The 14949-nt window shown below is 34.6% G+C and overlaps 2 protein-coding genes across 2 annotated transcripts; both read left to right on the top strand.

The window, feature by feature from the left end:
• Positions 1-658: 658 nt before the first annotated feature.
• On the top strand, positions 659-5227 carry LOC132169924 (G-type lectin S-receptor-like serine/threonine-protein kinase At1g11410). The gene is made up of 7 exons (XM_088515647.1): positions 659-690; positions 780-1270; positions 1355-1855; positions 2673-2819; positions 3062-3261; positions 4644-4854; positions 4989-5227. The coding sequence occupies exons 1-7, from the start codon at positions 659-661 to the stop codon at positions 5225-5227; spliced, it is 1821 nt and encodes a 606-aa protein (XP_088371773.1).
• Positions 5228-5325: 98 nt separating this feature from the next.
• On the top strand, positions 5326-5872 carry LOC148589901 (receptor-like serine/threonine-protein kinase SD1-6). The gene is made up of 2 exons (XM_088516677.1): positions 5326-5476; positions 5558-5872. The coding sequence occupies exons 1-2, from the start codon at positions 5333-5335 to the stop codon at positions 5870-5872; spliced, it is 459 nt and encodes a 152-aa protein (XP_088372803.1). The 5' UTR covers positions 5326-5332.
• The last annotated feature ends 9077 nt before the right edge of the window (positions 5873-14949 follow it).

The raw sequence follows: 14949 nt of genomic DNA, 5'->3' as shown, positions 1-14949 counted from the left end.
CAATTCTAGACAACCAAGAAGCAACTTTCTGGTTTTCCCACGATCATATTCCTTGCCAGTGTAATAAAATAAGGTACTTCCTGTTCTTAGTTTTTTATTTTATTTTATTTTATTTACATGTCGGCTAAGAGAAAGAAACAAAAAATGAGATTCGAACTAATAACCTTCGCTTGATAAAACATGGTTCCCAGCCGACTAAGCTACCCCTTTAAGGACTTCTTAGTTTCATTTACACACGTCACTTGCTTTGTCGTCATTTGTCACATTTCCTCTTTTATGAGATTTGGGCCACCAATATTTAGTTGCCACCACCTAGATTTCAATGCTTTCGGCAATCTCATATGATTAGCCAGGACCTATATATCCAATCTTCATTAGGAAAACCATGTTTCTTGCTAAAGGGGTATTGACTATTGAATTAAAGGATCTTACAAGTAATCGGGGTAGGGCAATGTTCATTAATTGGTTCACGACGAAACCTAGTACATATATAGATACATAGTAGTAGATATGAATCAAAATATCATACACTTGCATCCATCACTCCACATGATCATGTACTTTGCAAAGAGGTTTCTTTTTCTGCAAACGTTGCTTTATTTCCTCCTCCGGTTCGGCACATCACTGGACACCATTACTACCAGCCAAAACATCAGAAATGGTGGTGATCACCAGCCAAAACTTCATGAGGTTCTAGTCTCTACCGGAAAAACCTTCTCGTTTGGTTTCTTTGCTCCCGGTGAGTCCACCTAGCGCTATGTTGGGATTTGGTATTACAGCGCTCCAGGAAATACGGTGGTGTGGGTTGCAAACAGAGACACTCCTCTTAAAGAAAGGATTGGAGTTCTCTCAATTGATGTTCATGGAAATCTCGTACTCCACGCCAACAATCGGAGCACCACACTCATCTGGTCCACAAATCATGTTTCGAAACCAAGCCTCAACAACAATAATACTGTCGCTCAGCTCAAGGATTCAGGAAATCTTGTCTTGATCAGTGACAATGGAACATTGGAGGTACTATGGGAGAGCTTTGACTATCCAACACACATCCAGCTTCCAAAAATGAAAATTGGGATTGACCGAAAGACGGGCCTAAACTGGTTCCTAACATCTTGGAAGTCCAGAGATGACCCGGGAACCAGGAATTGGTCGTACAAGATCCACACCAATGGCTCCCCTCAGTTGTTCTTGTACAACGGCGACGTTCTGCGATGGCACTCCGGTCACTGGACTGGCATTGGATGGAGCGGCATACCCAACTTGCAAAGTTCTCAACTCTTCAATTCTAGTTTGGTGGACAACCAGAACGAGACTACCACGATCTGGAGTTTCAATGCACGCTATTAAGTAGTCTTAGCAACGTCAGTCTTAAACGAGTCCGGGTCGATCCAGCGGTATGTGTTTCTGAAGGGAGAGAATAAATGGACTATTCTTGGCTCATTTCCTTATGCGGATGGGTGCGACACATACGGTGAGTGCGGTGCATTTGGCAACTGTGATATCAACGCTGCTAATGATTCCAAGTGCTCGTGTCTACCGGGGTTCCTGAGAAATGCGTCAGGTGAGTGCGCGAGGAAGCGGGGAGAGGCATCCCTTTGCCGGAGCGGTGAAGGTTTCAAGAAGGTGGTCGGCATGAAGGTTCCGAATACTTCAGTGGCAAGAGTAAATGCGAGTGTAAGTTTTGGAGAGTGTGGAGAATTGTGCTTGCAGAATTGTTCTTGCTTGGCTTATGCTAGTGTGGATGTGAAAGAGGAAGGTGGGTGCATTACGTGGCATGGTGATTTGGTAGATACACACATATTTAAGGATGGGGGCCAAGACTTGTACGTGCGTGTGGATGCACTCGAGTTAGGTACAAGAGCAATAATTTTCTTAATATTTTTTTTAAGGGTAACTTCACTTTACATTTTTGAATTGCTATGTGATTTGACAAGCCCTCAAACTTTAAAACATCTTAATTTGAACTCTTAAACTTTCAATTGCAGTCAATTTACCCCATCCGTTAATTTTTGCCGTTCAAACCCTAAAAAGACAAAATTACCCTTCAATTTTCTTTTTATTAAAAAAAATTGAAAAAAAAAATGGTCACAAGGTGGCCCCACCGTGGGTCATCACCTTGTGATTTTTTATATATATAAAATTTATTTTTTTAAAAAATTTTAATTTGAAATTAAGGGTAAATTTGTAATTTTATAAAAGAGTTCATGGGTTCAAATTTAGAGGTTTTGAAGTTTGAGAACTTGTCAAATCGTATAGTAATTCAGGGGTCTAAAGTAAAGTTACCATTTTTTTTTAATTATATAGTAAAATATGCCCTATAATATAACATATAAAATCAATCAAATTATAGAATAAAATAAACCAAAAAAATTAAGAACCTGTTTGAGATTACTTTTGAGAAATAGAGTTTTTAAGTCAAAAAGAGCTTTTGGACAAAAGCTTCATTTTTTAGCTTTTGGCGAAAGGGGTTTTTAGCCATTTTTAAGGTTTTTGGACCATCAAAAACGCTTTTAATTTTTTTACTAAATGAGTTAAAAGTAATTTTAAATGGAATTTTTGAGTGTTAAAAGTACTTTTAAGTTCTTCAAACACAATTTCAAACAAGCCATAATTAATATTGCATGATTATTTGAATAGTTTACGTGCGTCTATATATTGTTGCATGAAAGGGGAAGTAGTTTCCGCCTATACAGTAAAGAAATCAGAGAGGTTCTTTGCAAATAAGAGGAGGCTGGCAGGTGTGGTGGTGGCCATACTTTTTACTTCATTTCTTCTTCTCCTATTTGCAAGCTGGTTGATAAAGAGGAAGAGAAAAGGTAAGCAAATTTTTATAATTATTTTTCTTTTTCTTTTTTATTTATTTAAGAGAAGGAATATCTTCCTTATCCTTCTCCTATAGCTTATAGGTGGTGGCAGACATACTTATAGATAACTTTTAAAATTACCACATAAAAATTACAAATTTAATGATAATTTTAAAAATCATTACTCTTGCATTTAATTGCTTAAAATTTTTTACAACGATCATTTGTAACGATGTGCTTGCATGATTGGACAGGGAGCAGAAGACAAGTCGCATTGTTTAATGACGGTACAAATGGCGCACAATCCTTTCTTCGAGATTCTGCGAAGCTTGATGAAATTAGAAGAAAACGGCCAGATCTGCAATTTTTCAATATGAGCACCATAGTTGCTGCCACGGACAATTTCTCCCCGTCTAAAAGGCTTGGACAAGGTGGTTTTGGCCCGGTCTATAAGGTTATTCTTGCACGTACACATTAAATGTAAATATTAACCAATATTACTATTCCTATTTCAGTTCAAGTTGAGAAATGGTAGAGCGTTTGTCCCATCCTTCTTTTATTTTTTTTCATACATTTTTTTTTTTAAAAAAAAAAATCAATCATTAAATTTGTAAGATATATGAGATATTTATGGGTACAGATAGAATTATAAAGGGATTGAGGCTTACACGCTGATGTGGCAAAAGCTATGTTAGTTAAAAAAAATTCATGCTCATATTCGATTAAGAAATAATAAAAATTTATTCTTTCGATCATCTTCATATAGTGAATTGATGAATTTACTATTTAATTTGTGTGAAACCCACATAATAAGTTCACAAATCCAGTTATTAATTTATTGGATTTGCAAAAAGAGATGGTTGAAAAGTGATTGTGTAGCATGCCTCTATTAAACTCGTCCTCGTAATGTCTACGGAACGTGACAAGCACCGGTTTGAAGAAAGTGATCGACGGGTGCTTGAACATCTAAAAAATTTATAAGAAAAATGATTTTTCCCTCTTTTGAATTCAAGAATTAAAAAGTAAAACTGATCAGAGACGATTTCAAAGAGCAAAGGGAAGAACCAGAAGAAAACAGAGTCAAAGAGGTACGAAGCTCTAATGAGGAACAAAGGAAACTGAGCCAAAGAGACAAATGCTCAATGACAATGAATTTTCTACAAAAAGGATTTCTTGTTCAGACCCACGACGGATGGATATATGTGTTGACAATGAATCCTGAAGTTTTAATGACAATTTTTTTGTTCATACCCACGAAGGATTTCTTGTTGCAGACGTTCAGACCCACAAATTTCAATGCTTGAACCACAATTAAAGCTGACATTTTTTAAAGAAATTTGTTGAATCATCATTTCAAGTAGGGCGGTTTTCAATCAAACCAGCCTTATAAAAAAAATCATATCTCAAGTTTCTAACATGGGATGTAGGCATGCTTGGTGGCATTAAAAAGCTAATTCAAATGATGTTTATTGGGTCAAAACGAGATCTAAAGAGAAGATTAAAACTCTGGAGAGTGTTTCTCATTTGAAGTTACATTTGAACGAGTTACTTGTTTGGAAGCCGGTTCGAACAAGTGTTTGGTAGGTTTGAACAAGGATTTTATAGAAGCACTCCGTTGAAGTCTCGCCTGAAGTTAGGTTCGAACGAGCCACTACCTGGATTTAAATAATACTTTAACATGCACCTAGAGCAATATTTGATGGAGGGATTTCCATGGTGGTTTACATGCATGGCTAACATCATACATGCATACTATATATAATGTAAAAAAAAAAGAAAAAAAAAAGAAGATAATATATGTTAATTAATTGTTTTAAGTCCCCATTATAATTGTAGGGTCAACTAGCCAATGGACAGGAAATAGCAGTGAAAACACGCTCAAGAAGTTCAAAGCAAGGCATTGAAGAATTTAAGAACGAAGCTAAGCTGATAGTAAAACTCCAGCATAGGAATCTTGTGAAGCTTTTGGGTTGTTGCATTCACAATGGAGAGAAGATGTTGATCTATGAATACATGCCAAACAAAAGTCTTGACTTTTTCATCTTCGGTATGCATTCTCTTCAATCACCACTCATTTTCAATTATATAAATGTGAGAGTAAAATTTTATATTTTTTTGGCATGTAAGTATTGTTTTCACTATGTATTATTGATGGAATCTTAATTTCATGTTTTGGATTAGACGAAATAAGAAGGAAATTGTTAGATTGGAGACAGCGATTTGACATTATTTCTGGAATTGCTCGAGGAGTCTTATATCTTCATCAAGATTCAAGGCTAAAAATCATCCACAGAGACCTAAAAGCAAGTAACGTTCTACTGGATGCGGCAATGAATCCAAAAATTTCAGATTTTGGGCTAGCTAGAATGTTTGATGATGATCAAGATAAAGCAACTACAAGAAAAGTTGTTGGCACATAGTATGTCTCTCTCTCTCTCTCTCTCTCACATGGACCTACAATGCTACTAAAAGCAAAACTTAGACGACCATCATTTTTTGTTTTTTGGTGCAATTGCAGTGGATACATGTCTCCAGAGTATGCAATGGAATGGTTATATTCTATAAAATCAGATGTCTTTAGCTATGGCGTCTTGACACTAGAGATAATCAGTGGCAAGAGAAACAATTATTATCACATCGAAAGTCCTTCCCTAAATTTGATTGGATACGTAAGCAAAAGCCTAAATTTGATTGAATTTCACCCCAAGTGGCAATTACTCTAAAGATAAAAACTGTTCAATTTATTGTAGGTATGGAACCTATGGATGGATGGCAAAGCCTTGGACATAGTCGATCCATCACTGGGTCAAGAATATCCCACTCATGAAGTTCTGAGATGCATTCAAATTGGGCTCTTATGTGTGCAAGAACAAGCCACAGATCGGCCAACCATGCTTGAAATTGTCTTCATGCTTGGAAATGAAGGAACTGTTCCATCTCCTAACAAGCCAGCATTTATCAACAGAAGTTACAGAACCATTAATTCTGGTCTGGATTGCTTAGGCTCTAAAGGACCACCCACTTCCTTAAATGAGCTAACCAACACCATGCTTGAAGGTCGTTAAACTGGTGTACAATTATTTGATCTTTACATTTATAAAAGTTGGTTTGTAAAACTATGAATGTTAAGTAACATGATGCTTCTGAGTTTTATCCTTCAGGTCAACCTTATTTCTTTTGTTGGTTTAATGACCGACATTGGCAGTCGATAACGAGTCAACTATTCAGTTTCCTTAAAAGCTCAGAATTTATTTTCAGACACTGTGAGTTTTATATTCAGTAAATGTAGAAACAATAAAAATGATTCACACTCATTAATACCATCCCATGTACTTAAATAATTTTATCCCCTGTACAAATGAGAATACAAATGCATCGTCATGAAAAGATATGGCGGATATTTTTTCTGGAAGAAAATTAAAGGATATGGAAATTGGGTGGTGATGTAGACCGGGAGAGAACTACAACCCTATTGACCCCATAATTATAAGTTCTTATCAAATAAATCCTCTAAAATTTTATTTTTACCCCTTCAAAAGTTTTTGTGTTAGTTTTGTCCACCTTATTGATATTCGGATTTCACCCCTAAATGTAGACCAAATTGCCCACAGCTTTATAGACGGTATGGCCTCCCAATAAAAATGGTGTGACCTCCCAATCAGTGTTATTCAATATGAAACATTCTTGAGAGAATTTTTCCCTTATTCCCCATAATTCTTAAAAAAAAAAAAGTTAGGATTTATAGAAAAGTAAGTTATTTGCAAGTTTTTGTTCTCACCACAACACATTTCAGCAAATGGGATTTTTTTTTTTTTTTTTTTGTTAATGTAAATTAGTCCAAATTGAATTGCACCATTAAATCACTATGATCAAGTCCAAAGAAACTCATATTTATAGCATCAGCAACTGGTGATGGGTAACACCATCGACTTTCTAAAAGGCGACCAAGTGCCTTCTAGGCCCATGGGCCATCGGGCCCCTTTAACCTTCGGCCTACAAGCCTTGATCCATAGGGAAGATTGAGTGACCTCTCAAGTTCCATACTAGCCGATGAGTGTTCTACTGTGAAACAACCCTGAAGTAAACCATCAGTTAATGGCCCCACGATTTGAGCATCGAATTGGGCCGTTGGCCCATGGCTCTGGCTTTTATACTTTTTATTTTTATTTTTTCTTGCTATTTTTATTTGTAGATGGCTATTGTTTTGGTTGTCAGACTATTATTTTCTTCACTCTGGTTGTTTGTTTTCAAAGTAAAAACAATCTAAATTACAAAAGACTCATAAAATATATAAAATTATTTGATATAATTTTGTAAAATACTCATAAATACAAAGAAAGTGGTCCCTTAAGACACAGGCTACATATAGAGACAGTTGTGGTAACCCTTTGGTCCGAGATAAGCGCTGCTAGATTTAGAGGAATGCCGATAAAATCCATCACAAGGTGCACACTGCACATTTTGCAGTGAGGCAGTAGCTGGCACGCCGGCTTTTAGTACTGCCACCTTCTCATTCTTCCTTGTGGCCAATATTTTAATTGCATTTTATCATAGCTTAGCTGGTTTCAGCTATTGGGCCTTCTTTCATGTTTTCTGTTTTCCAAGTTTAAGTCCACCCAAGAATTTTTTTTTTTTTTTTTTTTTTTTTAAGAAAAAAAACCCCTCTAGGGCAAGATTTTTACGCTTTGAGTTCATTTGAGTTTGCGATTTCAAAACGTTTGATTTAAAAATTGCAATTTAAGACGTGCAATTTGAAAACACAAATTTTAAAAACACAAATAAGTAGTTGATAAAATCATAGTTTAACCTTTAAAATTGTAGTTTTGGTCCGCGAAATCACTATGCCAAATGCATTTGTTGTCAAAAATATAAAGGGGAAAACTCACTTTATTCCTGAAATTTCAGGAGTTTTTCAATTCGAACCACAATGTTTAAAAATTAACAATATACCCTCTAATGTTTTAAAAATTTTCAATTGAGATCCTCTGTTATTAATTTCCGTCTAATTGGACGGAAATCATCCTACGTGTGTTTCACGTGGGATTTTGATGCCCTTTATTCCAATTTTGACCTCATTAAAAGATATGAAATTACGTAATTACCTACAATTTCATAAGTTTTAATTTGAGTAATTACGTGATTTCATAGGTTTTGATAAGGGAAAAATTAGAATAGAAGGCATACAAATTCCACACAAGACTCACGTGGGATGATTTCTGTCAAATTAAACAAAAATTAGTAATTGAGGGTCTGAATTGAACTTTTTTAAAATATTAGAGGGGTATATTGCCAATTTTTAAACATTGAGATTCGAATTGATAAACCCTAAAAACTTCAAGGGTAAAGTGAATTTAACCCAAATATAAATTAAACAACACACTTTTTCCTTTCAACAAAGTTGAAGTTAACCCCCATAAAATACAAACTAATCACATCTTTCCATGACATTTACAATGACTTGGGTAGTCTTTGTTTTCCTTTCATCATAGGCAACTTGAGTAGTCAAGGAAAAATCTGCTTTTCTTTTTGCAATATCAAATAGAGTTAACTTGGGTGCATAAAGACATCAAGCATAGATAGCATATGCTTCCATGTGACAATCTATTTTATTACCTATTAATCACAAATTTGAGGTTAAGTAATTCTACACATATTCTTATTTCTATATTCTAAATTTAATGATAATTTTTACTATTATGTTTAAGGTATACTCTTAAAAATGTAAGAGTAGAAATTTGTATTAGTCTACCCTGCATTCATAGTCGCCACCTACCATCGTCGTTGGCCACCCCCACTCCCCTTTGTTCCTTCAACAGTGTTCGTCGTCAGTCTTCACCGGCTTCCGTTATTATTTCCTAATGTAATTTTTTCCACAAACTTCAAGACGTGTTTAGAGCCTCATCATTACTTCAAGAGTATTAACAGAATGGCCAAGAAAAAATGGAGCTGGAGTTCACATGAGTAACAGATAGGGCAAGTTAGTTAGATGTCAAGGCACCGTTCAATTGAGTCCCAACAGGTAGGAAATCGGCTGCCACTTTTAAAGCATTGATTATTCATGTGAGTCACGTGTGTGTGTGTGATCGATGGCCCATGATTGTTTTGTGGTTTTTGCTTTGATTGAGTTGCTTCCTATCGTCAAGAATACTTTATTATAAACACACAAATCAAGGTGGCAGAGTCCCACCATTCACAGATTCGCAGAAATCTCCTGATGGAAGCCTACCACCGACCTGGTTTCAGATACCAATCATAATTTGTCAACATCTATAGGCCTCTTAGCTAGATTATCAAATACTGTTAATTATTGACATTTATTAATCCGACTAAAAATTTAAATAAAATCACAGGTACGTTTAAAGATAAATATTAATTTAATAAACTCGATTTAGACAAAAAAAAAAAAAAAAATTGTTTACAGTAAGTTGTGACATACACTAAGTTGCATTCCAATTTCTAAAGAAATAAGAAGATGTCTAAGTTTGAATGATGTTTAGCACTTGTCCAAACAATAGATGAGCTTTGGGGGGAATTCTCAAAAGGGCAGAGTGTTTGTCAATCTACATTCGAATGAGGGTCGCTGAGACCCATAGCATCCAATTTGTATCACAATTGGATTCTATTCAGCCGACTACTAAGTCTCGAGGTGTTCAGTCGAAACTCGTCCGAACCGGAGTTTCTGCATGGTTCCATATTGCATTTCTGGTCCAAATGTAAAATAATCGCGAGTCTAAACTAGTGAACTGTTGGTTTTAATTTTGTGAGTTTTGTGTGTTAGAAGGGTTAAAAGACTTTTTTATAGACAATTTCAAAGCAAATCAAACAAGCTACAAATCAGGATACAAAAAGTGGGTGTCCCATGAGTCATGTCGACCCTTTGGTGTAGGATAAAAAAGACAAGTATGATATATTTCTATGGCAGAAGAGACCACATAAACAAATCAAACAGAACACCACACAATCCATTAATTGAGAAGATACAAGATGTGCTGCAACTCTTTCCCTGTCATGACTACTCATGGCGGGTGACATACAGCTAGCTAGGGTGAATGTGTGTCCCTGTATGTTTTTAAAAATGATGGCATGCATGGGCTCCATTTTCCACATACCATGCAATGATCGATGCAACACTTCTTTTCAAATGCATCTTCTTCGTCGCCGAGTGAGTTAAAAGACATTTTTAGGTTCTTTGCATGCCAAAACATTTTTATCTTACAAAAATTGAATTCTTTAATGGACCAGTTGACTATCATGATTGATCAGCAAGATTCTTTCTTTAACCTCAAGATTTTTCTTCAAAAGCTAAAATATGAATGAAGAATAATGCCTATTTTTTAGGCCAATATATATATATATATATATATATATATATATATATATTATGAGAAAACTTTAAAATGGACCGGCGGTCATGGCCTCCGGTCACCTTGCTCCGCCCGTGCTTAAGAGCAACTTTTAGATTGCTATTTATTTTTAATTTATCAAGATATAGATCAATTTCAATAAAGGAACCATACAATGAATCAATATACACAAAAAAAGAAGAGAAGTGGGTAGGGACTTTTAAGAAAAAAAATGTTGATTTTGAAAATAATGGAGGAAATTTGTTTTTCTTGCCCATATTTGGTACCATATCCGAAGGGATCCGAGGTGTTGATATAAAGATGTTGTAATTGGTTGGTGTTTGATAAGCAAGGTCCCAGTAAAGTGCACCATGACAGAGCCAGAAAACTGTTTCAAACGAAGTAACAACATAACCAAAACATAATTAGCTTAAATTAAATAGAGTAATAAAATGAAAATAACTATCATATCTTTGAATTTTAGAAGGTGTTGGGATACAATACCGTTCCATGCGACCGCTCTAAAAATAGGCTCATTGAGCACGATATTGAGGTCAGTAAAAGACTTGAGTTTGTCTCTTTGGCCTTAAGACTAAAATCAGGAGTGCTAGGCTTACAAACAAATTTTACAGAAAAACTTTTACAAATTGATGTGGTACAATGATTAAGTTTTTTATAATTTGAACTTAATTATCTTATATCCAATCATATTGCGCCACATCAATTTGTAAAAATTTTTCTGTAAAATTTATTTGTAAACCTAACATTCCTCTAACACTAATTCATTTTAGATAAAATGTGAACTCACGGTCCAACCGTAGAGTTGGTACAAATAAAGGAGTTAATTCAAACAACAATACATACAATACATATGTGTAACGCCCCGGCCAGTTAGGTCATGAATAATTAAAAAGTATTTTGGTATTTGGAAGCACTTTAGACCTAACACGTCCACATTTATTAAAGTTCTCAATTTGACATTATTTTTAGGACATAAATTTCCTCCAAACCACCCTAAAAGAAATATCCACCAACCCATGTAAAATAGTGCCAAGTGTCTATAAACATTTAAAATGCACATTAAATTTAGTCTAAGTTAGTAAACTGCTATTAATGAAGTTAATAATTTAATGTGTATTTTAAATGTTTATAGACACTTGATACTATTTTAAATGGTTTGAAGGATATTTCCTTCAGTTTGGAGGAAATTTCTATCCTTATTTCAATTACTATGCATTTTGATAAGAGAACTGCTAGGAGTATCAAATCTTCTACCAAAAGAACCTTACTAAACTGATGTGTAACTCATTTATTAGAGATGAACAAAAAAATTAATCAAGAGAAATATAACTGATACCAATGTTTGGTAAAACTATCTTGGTAAAAGCTAGATTTGGTACCCATACTATTTATCTTTTGTTAAATATTCTAATAAATCTTGTAATTCTTTGCCCCTCTGAGATTTGAAAGATTGGGCTCTCATTTATTGAATAGTAACTAGTTTGGAGACAGAAAAGACTTCCCCAAAACGTCCAAAATAAATAATGCCACTATTCTTCAGTGTCATTTTGTTTTTTAATCAATAAATACATCTTCTAAACTTTTTGCATAATAATTTATAAGTGGATATGTTAATGGGGGACATGCAGATAAGTTCACACCCTATAAAAGCCAAACAACCATGCATCACTCTGAGAGAGTTACAGTGATCCACGTGGAACATGCCTAATCTTCTAGAACAATATAAAAAGTGTAAATAGGTGATATAATGCTTTGTCAAATTACCTTGGTCCTTTTTTAAGAGATGTAGGAAATATGTTGATGGATTAATGTGATCTCTTAGAATTTTCTGCTCGAATTACAAGAAATTCGAACATGAAATTAGATGATTCTAATAGCTGATGTTATTAAATTAGATGATTCAATTAGTACTTAGCGAAGATGTTATTAAATTAATTTTTACAAAAAAATTAATTTACAAGTTGGCCTCTAAAAATGATACGTGTTTATAACATGTGAGAAACATATGTCATTTTTAGAGACTAAAAGGAACACTCTCCCACCCTAAATACTATTCATCTCTTTTTGTCAAAAAAAAAATTAGCATAAAAACATTCTCATTTTTTATAACACATCATTCACTTTTTATTATTATTTAAATAAATAAAAAATCACTAAAAAACAAAACTTTTCCACTTTTCAATACCACATTTTCACTTTTCTATACTAATTAGTACACTATTTTTTTCTTATCAAACATAAACAGTGTTTGAGAATGTCATGTCGTTAACCCCAAATTTGTTAGAATTTTTTAGAACATATAATGACATAATGTAAGACTTTATGAGGGAAGCATTACAGGAAAAGCAGAGAGCAGGAGCCAAAATAGCTTTAATCTTGACTGCTCCCTTCCCTTTGCCCCTGGAGAATGTCTCTAATTGTAGGACCCTTCTCTCCTTTCCTTGTTCTTCCCCTTCTTTTATAGTGACTATTTTCTTAGACAATGAGATGGATTCTCTGTTTGACATTGGTCCAAGAGAAAGCCTAAAGCTTGGAATCATAGAAATTCCATTTCCACTCACTGGGGAGACCAACAAACTTTGCTTTTACTTTCATGTCTCTCTCCTCATTCTCCACATATATATTCATATATTCATATTTTAATGTATTTATATCAAATTGTAATTAATTTATCACTATTCTAAATGAAAATATCATAGGTTTGAACTTTAATGTTCACATTGTTCTTTTAGAGAGAGAGAGGGAACATTCACGTGATAGAATCAATGCATGCGTGCTTGCTTTCACTCCATGCAGATAGCAGAGACATTATGGTTTATGAGCAAGACAATTAAGTGGGCCGGTTCTCTACTTGGGACAAAATGATACTCTTGCATCAACCATTTATGTTTTTTGGTAAGGCATGACAGTGTACTACAGATCTATAGCCAATGAGACCGAATAACTCATCATGTACTACACAAGCCAAATTATTGCTTCAAGCTCATTTATGCTTCTTACTTGAGTGTGCACCATCAACCTCAGACAGTGAATATTGAAAAATAAATAAATAAAAATAAAACCTTAGACAGTAAATACCCTTGGAAACTTATTGGAAGTGCCCGTGAGAGATGTCTTCCATGTTTAAGTTAGTAAAGAGAATGCTTGCTAGCTAGGAAAAAAGGGAATATTCGAGGTAATAAAGGTGTGTGTACTCGGAATGGTTGCCCTCTCTTAAGCATAGTGTTTTTTTCTTTATACGGCCGTTAGTCACGGGCTGTCCTTTAATAAGGCATGACCCTAGCCAGGTGTGGCATTTAATTCACGTTTTTAGTAAGATACATGTGTCGCTCGCAGATAAGGTAAGGCTCGGACCGAGTAGTGACGTCGAATTCCTTACCGCCAGGCATGCTACAACTGTTCACCATTGTCATATAGCGTCACATGTAATGTACGCCAACAGGTTAAGGACGTTACCTAATTCCTTGTTAGGCCTAATGGAAGCTTTGTTTGGTTCGCAGAATGTTTAATCTATTGAAAAACGATTAGTTATTACTATGAATATAAGAGTGGAATAAAACAGCTATTCATATTCCTTAGTTTGGTGATAACACACATGCAAAAATTAGAATTAAATCAAAATGACGAAAAACCTCATATTATTATTTTTTGAAACTCATATATATATAAAAAATAAAAAAAAATAAAAAAACTGAAATAAAATGCGATGGGTCCCTCGAGGCGTCTAGGGGGGTGGTGCGACCACCCCTGACCTCTTTTGTGGGTGGCCGACCACCCTAATGGGTGGTCAAGCCACCCCTGAAGCAAATCTAGGGTGACTACATACTCCGAGCCGTCTAGGGGTGGTGCGACCACCCCCGACCTTTTGTTTAGGTGGCTGACCATCCCATTGGCCACCCACTTTATTTTTCATATATATTTTTATTATTTTGTTTTAAGTTTATAATTTTTTTTTAAAAAAAATTATAAGCGTATTTTTGAAAAATGTATTCTATTTCTTAAGGATTAGCTAAGACACTCAAATGTGTATGAGATTAGTAGTTTTATGAGAATAAACTATTCTCAGTAATAGTATGTTACCAAACAAAGGAATAACTATACCTAAAATTAATTGATTCATTCCAAGATTTTATTTCACAAATCGAACGGAACCTAATAATTACAAGTCCACTAAGCCATTCGGATTTGTTGTTTGGGCCCGCAACATCGTTATGACACGAACGAACAAAGTGCGAAACTCAATCGTTTGGGAGGGAAGAGGGTTTTATATCGTGTAGATGAACAACCAAAACTGATGGGCTTGATATTAAAAACTTCAATGCCTAATGGGCCGTCATGTTGCCCCTTTACATTACTACTTTAAAAGACCACGTACACAAATGGTTGACGGCAGAAACATTGCCTAAGTATACATACCACATTTTTATTTTAGGGTAAAATTCACTTAACCCCCTTAAATTACCACTTTAATGACAATTTACCCTCCAAACTATCAATTGCGACAATTTACCCTCCAAACTACCAAAACAATAACAATGTACCCCCAATGCTAACAAAATAACGAAATTACCCCTATAGAATTTTCAATAAGTACCCTTAAAAATTTGAAAAAAAATTAAAATTTAGTAATTTTATTTTTATTTTAATAAGGATAATTTCATTATTTTTAAAAAAATTGGGGGTACATTATCATTGTTTTGGTAGTTTAGGGAGTAAATTGTCACAATTGATAGTTTGAAGAATAGATTGTCATTGTGGTGGTAATTTGAAGGGATTAA

This window comes from Corylus avellana, chromosome 1, assembly GCF_965113065.1.
Source record: "Corylus avellana chromosome 1, dhCorAvel1.hap1.2, whole genome shotgun sequence".
In the NCBI taxonomy this organism is placed as follows: Eukaryota; Viridiplantae; Streptophyta; class Magnoliopsida; order Fagales; family Betulaceae; genus Corylus; species Corylus avellana.
This window is presented reverse-complemented; position numbering and strand designations above follow the sequence as displayed.